Raw genomic sequence first — 11,744 nt, 5'->3', positions numbered from 1 at the left:
ATCCATGGGAACGACTGGACTGGAACACAGGAGATCCACTTCCTAGTATCCTTCAGCAAGGACACTTACTGGTAGAATGAATGGCGATGCACTCTTACAAAGATAGAATTTTGACCCTGGCTTCCTGGATTACTTCACTTTGGTTCGTGTAAAAATCTGGCCTGAAGATGAGGCTGGCATCACCCCATTGACCCAACAAAAGTGTTTTCATCCCCAGAAATGTGAATTTTGCAGAAAACCCATTTAATACAAAAAGGAGAGACATTCATTATAGAATAAAAAAAGGAAATGACCCCAGGGCACAAAGACTGGATACAGTATCTCTTTTGGCCAAATTCACACAACAAACCAAATCCCCAAAAGCACATGGGGCCTAAAGATATGTGAGGCCATGACGCATGTTGTTCATCCTAAACACAATCAAGAAGTGACTGAAGGAAAACTGCCCCTTTAAGACTCTGTGTCCTGGAGCCAGGGACCAGCATCAGGCAAATTGGCCCGTACGTTCCACCTCTCAGTAACTGATAGGAAAGAGCTTTGTATCTGTCCAGGAGATGAAAGCACTGTCCACGGACTGTGCCAGAAAGTTGTATCTCCTTCTGAGGATCCTGTGTCCATGATCCCAGAAGTCTTCTTTGAAGATCCGTAGTCTTAAAAGAAAATCACATACCTCCTTCCTCGGCCATTCTGCCACAGTGGGACACAGACTGTGGTCAGCACTCCACACCATAGCGATCAAAATTACGCAGAATGACGGTCAATTGGAGATGGACAGTGCCCATGGCGCAGGTCTGCAGGCGGTAGCGGTCAGCACCGGTGTAGATGAGGTCACTGTTGAGCAACTGGGGTCCACCGCCCACAAAGAGCTGGGAGAGTTGCTCCTGCCAGGAGCCCAGTGGGCGCCAGGTCACGCACTCCAACTGGTGGGAGCCAGGGCTCGAAGGCACGTGGAGGAAGCCGTACCCATAGAGCTCGGTGCGGCCGAAGGAGTCTTGGTGCCACACCTGGACATGGAGCTTGGGCCAGCCTGGCATGGGAAGAAAGAGAGACTGACAATAGTACGCAGAAATGGCAATGAATGATAGCAGGCATGGGCAAACTTCAGCCCACCAGGTGTTTTGGACTTCAACTCTTGCAATTCCTAACAGCCGGTAGGAGTTAGATTGTGGGAGTTGAAGTCCAAAACACCTGGAGGGCCGAAGTTTGCCCATGCCTGATGCATAGCATTGCAATCAGATCCTGTCTGATCTCTGAAGATAAGCAGGGTCAGGGCTAGTTAGTACTTGGAAAGGTGACCACATCAGGTGATGCATGCTATACATTAACACAGTGGTTCTCAATCTGTGGGTTCCTAGGTGTTTTGGGCTACAACTCCCTGAAATTCCAGCCAGTTTACCAGCTGTTACGATGTCTGGGAGTTGAAAGCCACAAAAACATGAGTTTAGGGACATCCGGCGGGACATCCAGCTACACATTTTGCTATAGCTTTGCTGATCTAAAACCTGATCTAAAACCTACAAATATATAAACATGTAAACAGAATTAAACATTAACAATGTTAAAAACAGGCAGTTAAAACTCATAATAATAATAACCACAACAACAACAATTTTCTTTCTTATCCGGCAAGACACAACACATTTAAAATACATCATCACCATAAAATACATATATTGAAATATTAAAACGTATTTCTATAAAATATACCTTTTAAAATAAATTGAAGAAATATGAAAAACCAATAGACACAGGATATAAATTTAAAATATGTTGTTAAAAACTGACTGGATTAGGCCCGCTTTGAATATGCTGCTATTACTATCACAGCATCTTTAATCTGGGATGGGAAATACACAACCCATCGGGTGTTTGTCAGACTGCAATTCCATCACACCAGCTCTCTGGAAAATCTTAGTTATAAATGTATAAATGAATCTGATCTCTGTCACGTCTCTGCTTTTTCTTCTTTCTTTCCCTATGTGCTCCCACTATATCAAAAGCGAGGTTTGCCTGCTCCTTGAGACCTGTCTTTGCAGATTATGCCACTTCATGATTCGAGCGTGGCATGCCACACTTTGCACAGAAATGCCACACAACTTGTGCATTTCCTGCCTTTGGGCACTATTTTTCTACAACTATTTTTGTATTTATAGACCTGTCACTTGAGGATAAGTCTGTATCCATCGCATCAAGTAGGTTCTAGTCCAAACATACTTTGGTCACCAAAATAACCTACTTTCAAAATGGTATTAGATTCATTGCTGTGTTGTTGAAGGCTTTCATGGCTGGAATCACTAGGTTGCTGTGAGGTTTCCAGGCTGTATGGCCATGTTCCAGAAGCATTCTCTCCTGATGTTTCACCCACATCTATGGCAGGCATCCTCAGAGGTGGTTAGGTCTGTTGGAAAGTAGGCATGTGGGGTTTATATATCTGTGGAATGTCCAGAGTGAGAGAAAGAACTGTCTACTTGAGGCAAGAGTAAATGTTGTGATTGGCCAGCTTGATTAGCACTGAATGGTTTTGCAGCTTCAAGCCTGGCTGCTTCCTGCCTGGGGGAATCCTTTGTTGGGAGCTGTTAGCTGGCTCTGATTGCTTCCTGTCTAGAATTCCTGTCTTCCGAGCGTTGTTCTTTATTTACTGTTCTGTAGGCTTGATCGATCCACGAAAAATTTGATTCTAAACTCGTTTCAAAACTAGAGGGGGGCAGCTTTTCGTTTCTGATGGTATTTCCGAATTTGGCCCCCCAAAAAATTCGAAATTAACGAAAATTCATTATTTTCTAAATTAATTCGTTAATGGCGGACGCGCATGCGCAATCCCCAAAAACAGCACAGAGGGAGAGGACTTTACAGGACTCTCCCACCCTCATTTTTTGAGTGATCTTCTTCCAACTTGGTACAGTGGTAGAACACATTTAACACTGATAGCTCACCAAAATTTGGAACGTTTCCCTTATCCTCTGATTTTTGGCGAATTTTCATAGCTTTTATAATAAACCATTTTTTAATAATTGCAGAAATCTGTTCCTGGTTTGAAAGTCTTATTTCCTGTTAAATTGGGTTGTCTTTACTGTGAAAGTCATTGTTCTACTTCAGAAACTTTGTTTTTGTGGCTGAAACTTTGTTAAATTGGTGTGTGTGTGATATATACTGTGTATATATAATATATATATAGTCCCTGCATAATGTGTGTGTGTGTGTGTGTGTGTATAGGTAAAGGTATCCCTTGACGTTAAGTTCAGTCATGTCTGACTCTGGGGGTTGGTGCTCATCTCCATTTCTAAGCCCAAGAGCCAGTGTTGTCCATAGACACCTCCAAGTCATGGCCGGCATGACTACATGGAGTGCCATTACCTTCCCGCCACAGCGGTACCTATTGATCTACTCACATTGGCATGTTTTCAAGCTGCTAGGTTGGCAGAAGCTGGAGCTAACAGCGGGCACTCACTCTGCTCCCGGGATTTGAACCTGGGACCTTTCGGTCTGCAAGTTCAGCAGCTCAGTGCTTTAACACACTTTGCCATCGGGGCTCATGTATATATAATATACATACACATACACACAATGTGGAGAATATGTGGAAAGGTAGATAGATAAGTTGGGAGCCACAGCTCCTGGGAGCAAGGTCTAATAATAATAATAATAATAATAATAATAATAATAATAATAATAATAATAATAATAATAATAAATCCCTTACAATATCCAAGATGGCTCACTGCTACAGAATCTTGGGAGGTTTAGTTTGATATGGTACCATTATTGGCAGAGAAAACTAAGCTGTAGGAGTTGAAATCCAATCATTTATCCTCCCTATAGAATCAATTTTATATGCATTTTTAGCTACAGAAAAGCTAAAATCAGGACAGTAAAAGAACAACACCCAGAAAATGGGAATTCCAGACAGGAAACAATCAGGGCCAGCTAATACCTCCCAACAAAGGATTCCCCCAGGTAGGAAGCAGCCAGGCTTTGAAGCTGCAAGGCTATTCAATGCTAATCAAGGTGACCAATTGCAACATTCACACTTGCCTCCCACAGACAAGAGTTCTTTCTCCCACCCTGGACCTTCCACAGATATATAAACCCCACTTGCCTAGCTTCGCACAGATGTCAAAACCTCTGAGTATCAGGCCTGAGCTGAGGCGAGGCGGCGGCGGCCATTTCCCCCCTCCGTCTTCCTCCTCCTCCTCGGCCTCCTTCCCCCTCGCCCCCTCCCATTGGCTGAGCCCGTGACGCCCCTTTTGCTGAGGGGCAAAAGGAAAGGGCCTGAATGGTGGGAGTTTGGGTGATTTGCAAAAGCTTTTTTTTCCTAACGAAAAAAACGACGACATAACGAAAAACGGCCTCTCGCGATTCGAAACCGCGATATCCAGACGTGTGGACAACCAATGCCGTATATTGCTTCAAAACAAATGAAAATAACAAATTAATAACGGTTAACGGGGAAAACGAATTATTTGAGCAAGCCTACTGTTCTGATTTTAGAGTTTAAAATCCTTTCACGCTACCTCTGAAGATAAACATAATAATCCCAATGTTCTTCACAAAACAAAAAAAACCATATATCAGTAAAGGAATGATCTCTAGATGCTGTAAATTAATCTGATACAAGTAAAAAGCAGGATTAATTAAGGGGGAATCTACACTGTAGAATGAATGCAGTTTGATAGCACTATAGCTCAATGGCAACGCATTTTGGGAGTTGTAGTTTTACCAGGTCTTTTGCCTTCTCTCCAAAGAATGCTGGTGCCTCACCAAACTACAGGTTTCCGCATCATTGAGCGAAGTAGTGTCAAGCTATAAATATTACATATGATGATGAGGAAGCTATTCTGATCTTCCACTGACTTTTTATTTTCCCTTCTCTTTTTCACAGCCAGATCTTGCTTCGCTTACCCTGCTGCCACAGAGTCCACATTTCATCTTTAGCCAAGGTACCACTGGTTTGTGTGGGTTTGGTTTATATACACACACACACACACATACCAGTAATCATTGGAGCTCAAGCACAAGATTCCTGGCAATAAAGAAAGCCAGGGAAGCATGATTTATTAATTATGTAAAGTCTCATCAGCCGGGAAAGAAAATGAACATGGTGGGAGACTTTCAGCAGCTTTTCCGCATCACTCCACTTTCCCCCACAAGCTTTTTTACCCCCTAATTTTCCGGTTCAGGCTCAGCTTATTCTGAAAAGAAGCAGCGGAGGGGCTCCTGCAAAACAAACCAGCTTTGCAGCAGACAAACAAAAGGGAGCCCGCTTCGGCATTTAATCCTCCGCCAATTCCAACAGGCTTCCCCTGCAGTCGGCTGGTTTCCGAGTCCTTTTGTCTGACAGAGCATATACTAGACATGGATTAATTTCCTTTTATAATGCCAATCACATCAAAGGTACCTGTAGTAATGTGTGGAGAGGGAAAAGGGATGTGAAAAAAAGAGAACCCTAAAGTGCAAGGTTCTCCAACTTTCAATTAATAGCAGGATGCTAGAAGTTAAGAAAGTGGGAAAGGACTCTAAATACCATCCTCCCCTGCTTTTGGAAAATTGGAGGAAAGTCGCAGAATGAAAAAAATACAGTGAAATTCATAGTGGATTTCATACCATCTCAGCAAGAAGATGGCTAAATGGAGCTTCCACATGCAAGAGAAAGTCTATATTTAGGGCCAGGCTAGCACAGCAGATTAAACCACCTGCTAGAGAAGATTCTGCCGAATGGAAGGTTGGCAGTTCAGGCCCAGGTTGGGGTGAGCTCCTGCCGTAAGCCCAGCTTCTGCTCACCTAGCAGTTCGAAAACAACGATGTAAGTAGATAAAAAAGTACCACTTTGGCGGGGAGGTAAAAGGCCAGCAAAAATCTGACCAGGAAAGGCGTCCATGGACGACAGACTCCTCAGCATGGAAAATGATGCCGGATGCAGGATATGAAAAGAGGGAAGCCATGCCTTTGTTAATGTACTGTCTGTCAATGGTATAATATCATTGAAAGTTTGCCATATATGTGTGATGCCTCATGGGCCTTGTAGTCCTGTTCCTAGTGCTATCATGGCAGATGAAGATGAAAACATGGGGTTTTCGCCGGTTCAACAAGAGCCGGAGTCCTTTCACCTGCTGAATGTTGATGTTTGTCCTCAAGAATTCAGTAAAACAGACCTTGGGCATTCCTCGCCTCCGTTTCCCAGGAGGGAATCTTACTCTAGAGACAGAGGAGTCAGAGAAGCAAATCGCAGGAGTTTACGGATCGCTGCCAAACAACAGGCTGATTAGGCCTGCTTCCCTTGGGAAATTCTAAGGAGTCTTGCATCTGGACAGAGTTGGGTTTCGCTTCTCGTTCTCTAGGGAAAGAGATTGTTGGCGGGAAAACGAGACCCAATATAGGTGTTTGATGCGGGAGATTCTTTGCGGAGTCAACAGAGCTGCTTCAGGAGTGAGATCGTGTGTGGACTTCGTAACCCCAGTTCCTTGCTTCCCGGATCAAGAATTCAAGTACTGCCTTGCTTTGCTGTTATCCACGGACCTTGTTCCAAGATTCACTGTTTGCCTGTTTCTAGTCACGGACCTTGTCAAAGAACCAAGTCTATTTCCAGCCTTGTTGTCAAGCTTCATTGGACTTCTAAGACTCTGACATTTCCCCACACTATTGCTTGGCAATAGTGTGTTTTTCGGTATTGGATTAAGAACTTTGAACTCTAATATCATTTATTGGACAATACATTTTTGGACTATATTTGACCTCATTTGAAAGGTCTGCTTCTGGACTATATTCTTCACTTGTTTTTATTGCTTTTATATATTTCCTTAATAAAGATATTAGATAGAGATTGGCCTCCGTGTATGGTTCTTGGTGCCCAGCTGCCAGGGGTCTGACAATATGTACGTATAATTCGTTCTGAGTCCCTTCAGGGATATAGAGTGGAAAATAAAGTATATTGTTGTTGTTGTTGTTGTTGTTGTTGTTATTATTATTATTATTACATGTAGACTAGTCCATATGTTGTCTATACGTAGACTAGATGGGGAGTTGAAGCAAATAACTGCAACTATCACACCTCCTTAGCTTTCTAGAAAGCACTCTTAGAAAGGCATCTAGGAGCCTTAGTAAACCACAAGCTGAACATGAGTCAACAATGTGATGCAGCAGCTAAAGAAGCCAATGCTATTCTTGGCTGCATCAATAGAAGTGTAGTGTCTAGATCCAGGGAAGTAATAGTCTCACTCTAGTCTGCTTTGGTCAGACCTTACCTAGAACAGTGTCCACTTTTCAGACAATTCAAGAACGATATGGACAAATTGGAAGGGCAATCTATCATCATAATCATCATCATTATTGTGTTTATTTATACAACACTTTTTCTCTCCATATGATACAAGGTCTGGAAGCCAAGCCCTATGAGGAACAGCTTAGGGAGCTGGGAATGTTTAGCTTTGAGATGATAAGATTTAGAAGCAATATAAAATGTCCCATCGAGGAGGGGACAAGCTTGCTTTCTGCTGCTCCAGAGATTAGGACACAATGGACTCAATGGACACAGTGCAGGTAAAAAGATCCCACAAACATTAGGAAGAATCTCCCAGAAAACAGTGGGATATGCTTCCTGGGAGTCCAGTGGAGTCTCTTTCTCTGAAGGTTTTTAAGCAGTCTGGATGGGCACCTATTGGGAGTGCTATGATTGTGTGTCCCTGCATAGCAGAAGAGAGTTAAGCTGAATGGCCCTTTATAATTCTATTTAAAAAATGGGCAACTAGTTCATTTAGATTTCTCATGCCATTCTCTCTGCCAAGCAATTGTACTATGCTGCACTATGAAAAATGATGGATGCAAGAGTCTCAATGTTAAGACACAGCAAGAAATGCCCATGTTTTGGAGAGTAATGTAAGAGACTCTCCACAGAGCTCTTACCTTGCAAGCCCTTGGTGGCAAAGTGGACATCGATAGGATGGGACCAGTAAGCCACGTCGTCCAGCTGAGGGTGGTCAACTTGCGTCTGTCCTTCCCGGAGTCCTGAAAGCAATTTCCAGGCCCCTCCTGAGAAAAACAAACAAAGATGGGGAAGAAGAGAGATTCACTATCAGGCTAAACCAGGCATGGGCAAACTTCAGCCTTCCAGGTGTTCTGGACTTCAACTCCTACAATTCCTAACAGCTGGTAGGTGCGAGACATGGAAAACATCCACACCTAGAACTTTTCTGGTAATCCTGCCTGCTCATTTTTTCTCCAGATATCGAAACTGTATTTCTAAATGCTCAGCTGAGGTTCTAAATTATTGCAATGCTAGAAATTTGGGGTAGGAAGGAAGTATCATTTGGGAGAGGCAAAATCCTTCTTTGGAAGGGAATGCTCATGTAAAAGTCATGGTTTCCAATATTATTATCTGGAATTCCAGAAATGGGAAATATCAGAGCCCCGTTTTCATTTGGAAATCCTTCATCAGGATGGTGAGATAAAGGAAGAGAAACATCAGAAAGATGGGGGGGGGGGGGGTTGTTGTCCAATGGCTTGGATAATTTTGGGATGGTCAATTTTATTATAGGCCAGTTCTCCATCTCTGAGACTCTCTGGGGCCACAGAGTAAACATGCCATAAAACAGCAAAAATCAAAATAACATAGGAAGTGGTCAAAATAGTTAAGTGGTCTGTGAGTTTGATTATTTGCATGTTTGATTTACGGTAAGCGTTCTCAAGTATTCTTGGATTGCCATTCCCATCATCCCCAGTTCACATAGCAGATCATCAAAAGGAATGGGAGTTGTCATCTCATAAAAATTATCTTTCAAATTATTATATAAAGTACTCTTTGTCCAGGCCTCCTTCCATTGTCTGCCTAAATTTTGTGCCCATCTGGCCATACATTCCTTTACCCGTTCTTCCTCCATTTCATATTTTAATTGCAGTCAACCTGCAGTCAAAGCGCACTCCGAAGCCCAACAATAATGACCTGGGCCTAACGTGACACACAGAACCCTCATGATCAACTGAACGTACTGGAGGGATTTGACAGGACTGACCCACTATGGTGGGAGCAGGTAATTCCTCCTGCAGCTGGAAACCATACTGAACCCCACTGATGATGCATCTAGAGCAAATTTGCCCAACATGACAAACTTTAAGTATTGATAGAGTTTCAGGGGGTTAATCTCGCATGATGTGAGTTGTAGTACAACCACAACCTTATACATTTTGTAAAATTACAAAATGACTTCTTCTAATAACCCGGGCAACACCGGGTACCCAAGGTAATGTAATAAAAACAACAAAAACAATAAAAGACAAAAGACAAAAATACACTGACGAATACACAAACACTAACCACTATCCTAAAACTCCTGTAGTGAATACACAATAAAACTTGATTAAATAAGAAGTTTGGTAAAATGGGATTAAATTACAAGATTAAATTACAAGATGAAAGCAGGGGGGGAGTAGAGCGATGAGTCAGCCGGAGAATTTGGATAAGTTCATCGCCATGACATATTGATCATTGTGCTATACTAATTATATTATTATATATACTAATAATATAATATATTGTATATACATATAATATTGAGAATATTATAGTGTAATACAATATAATAATAATACACTATTTTAATTGTATATAACATGTAATATTACTAATAATATTGCAGTATAGTCGTATAGTACAATATAGTAATATATAAAGTTTATATTGTGCTATGCTAATAATACAATATGTTGTATGTACATATAACTTGTAAGCCGCCCTGAGTCCCCTTCGGGGTGAGAAGGGTAGGATATAAATGTCGTAAATAAATAAATAAATTTTGTAACATCGACAGATTTCTATAGCTCAACCATTTCCCCCGAAAAGGAATTTCTGTTCTAAACAGAGTGCACTGAGGAATGTGTGTGTGTGTATGACCCTCTGTATCCACAGATTCTCCACCCATGGATTCAACAGCCCTTTGAGGGCAACCATAATGTAAATATGGCCCTTGACAAAAATAAGCTTAGAAGGCGAAATCTTGGAGGTCGCAATCACTGTTTCAAAGGAAGGTGCCAGTGATGTAACTTTGCCTTATGTCACTTCTTGATCTTTCTCTTTTAGGAGAAGCGTCAAGTCCCAAGCCTTTGAGTGAATGGATCCCAACCTATCTGGCTCCACCGACCTGTGTGGATCCCCCATTTGCAGAAAAGGCTGCTGCGAGGGAATCCGCTGGCTCCCACGATCTGACCGATGACATGGACCTCTGCCATGGACCTGTGATAAGAGAAAAATAGACATTCTTAGGAGGAGACGCCGAACCACTTAAGCCTGGGTTTAAGTCAGGGACTTCAGGCCCATTCAACGGTGGAAGTCTTTGCCTTGGAGTGTATTGCAAGCTCCTTCCTTGGAGGCTTTTAAACAGAGGAAGGACTGTCATCTGTCGGGGGTGATTTGACTGTGCTTTTCCTACATGGCAGGGAGTTGGACTGGATGGCCCATGTGGTCTCTTCCGAATCTATGCATTCTCTCCTGACGTTTCGCCCACATCGATGGCAGGCATTCTCAGAGGTTGTGAGGTATATTGGAAAAAACTAAGCAGATATATAACCTTCCCTGCTTAGTTTTTTCCAACAGATCTCACAACCTCTGAGGATGCCTGCCATAAATGTGGGCGAAGCATCAGGAGAGAATGATTCTGGAACATGGCCATACAGCCCGGAAAACACACCACAACCCAACAAAGTTTTTTGCAGTTTAATAAACTTTCCCCATGCTTTTATGATAGAACCAATTAGGAAATAATATTTATAACCCAGGAACAAAAATCATGCTGGGAACCACTGGTCTACACTGTACAATTAATTCAGTTTGATACCCCGTGAACTGCCATGGCTCCATGTGGTGGGATCCTGGAAATTATTGTTTGGCGAATCACCAGCCCTCTATTGCAGAGGAATTAAAGGTTGTGAAACTACAACTCCCAAGATTCCATAGCAATCAGCCCTGGCAGTTCAAGTGGTCTCAACCCGCATTAATTCTACAGCGTAGATGCACCCACGGCCTTCCAAATGTTTGGGATTTCAACTCCCAGCATTCCTGGGCAGCATATAGGTTGATGAGGCTGTTGGGAATTGAAGTAAATCAAACCCCAAAATATCAAAACACTACTACTCTCATTTTATGTCTTTTAAAATTATTATCCATTATTTTATTCTATTTATTTTATAGTTTTGGGGTTTTGAAAAAATAAATAAGAATGCGGTGGCCGTGGAAGGATTGCACCCTTCCCCGTTCACACGTGCACACGACACGGGTTTCCCCGGCTCTCTCTGCGCACGCGCAATGGGCATAACCCTCTCTTTCTTACCTGAGTCTCAGGGAATCTCAGTAGCTCCGCCGCCTCAGAATCCATCCATCGCTTCTAACCAGGGGTTTCAGGCCCCGTTGCCTTGGCAACCCGAAAGCCACGCCCAAATACTTTAGAATATGATTGGTAGAAAGAGACGTCCGGCTCGGAAGGAAAAGGCGTTTCGGGAAAGGAAAGGCGGCCACCATCTTGAGTGAGGAAGAAAAGGGACGCCATTTTGGAGCAACGCTACGGAAAAGGATAAGAGAACATAGGAAAAAAATCGCTAACTGACATTACCAGTCGGACATGTTGAGTGTGGCATGAGGAAAACGCAATGTAAACAGTACACAGCTCCGGCTTGTGTTGTCCGCCATGTTGGGTGCTCCTCATAGAGGCCTTCCACGAAGCCATTTTGGAAAGGGCATTCCTTCTCTGTTGCTAGGCAACGAA

At 42.7% G+C, this 11,744-nt stretch overlaps 1 protein-coding gene across 1 annotated transcript; it reads right to left on the bottom strand.

Annotated features, from left to right (window-relative positions):
* Window positions 1-222: 222 nt before the first annotated feature.
* b9d2 (B9 domain containing 2) lies at window positions 223-11,451 on the bottom strand. Its single transcript, XM_003222851.4, has 4 exons — window positions 11,313-11,451; window positions 10,128-10,219; window positions 7,897-8,022; window positions 223-1,027 (listed from the first exon to the last, which is right to left on the bottom strand). Exons 2-4 carry the CDS (start codon window positions 10,213-10,215, stop codon window positions 714-716), a joined length of 528 nt encoding a protein of 175 aa, XP_003222899.1. The 5' UTR covers window positions 10,216-10,219; window positions 11,313-11,451; the 3' UTR covers window positions 223-713.
* Between the last annotated feature and the right edge of the window lie 293 nt (window positions 11,452-11,744).

Source organism: Anolis carolinensis, unplaced genomic scaffold (genome assembly GCF_035594765.1).
Source record: "Anolis carolinensis isolate JA03-04 unplaced genomic scaffold, rAnoCar3.1.pri scaffold_10, whole genome shotgun sequence".
Classification (NCBI taxonomy): domain Eukaryota; kingdom Metazoa; phylum Chordata; class Lepidosauria; order Squamata; family Dactyloidae; genus Anolis; species Anolis carolinensis.
The sequence above is the reverse complement of the archived record's forward strand: the minus strand, read 5'-3'. Positions and strand labels throughout refer to the sequence as shown.

What these genes read in the sequence shown, in the direction of transcription:
- b9d2 (XM_003222851.4), bottom strand. Translation starts at nt 10,215, where the DNA reads ATGGCAGAGGTCCATGTCATCGGTCAGATCGTGGGAGCCAGCGGATTC. An exon ending in CAAATGGGGGATCCACACAG is followed by an intron (nt 8,023 to 10,127) that starts GTCGGTGGAGCC and finishes TGTTTTTCTCAG; the next exon opens with GAGGGGCCTGGAAATTGCTT. An exon ending in TGCCACCAAGGGCTTGCAAG is followed by an intron (nt 1,028 to 7,896) that starts GTAAGAGCTCTG and finishes TTCCCATGCCAG; the next exon opens with GCTGGCCCAAGCTCCATGTC.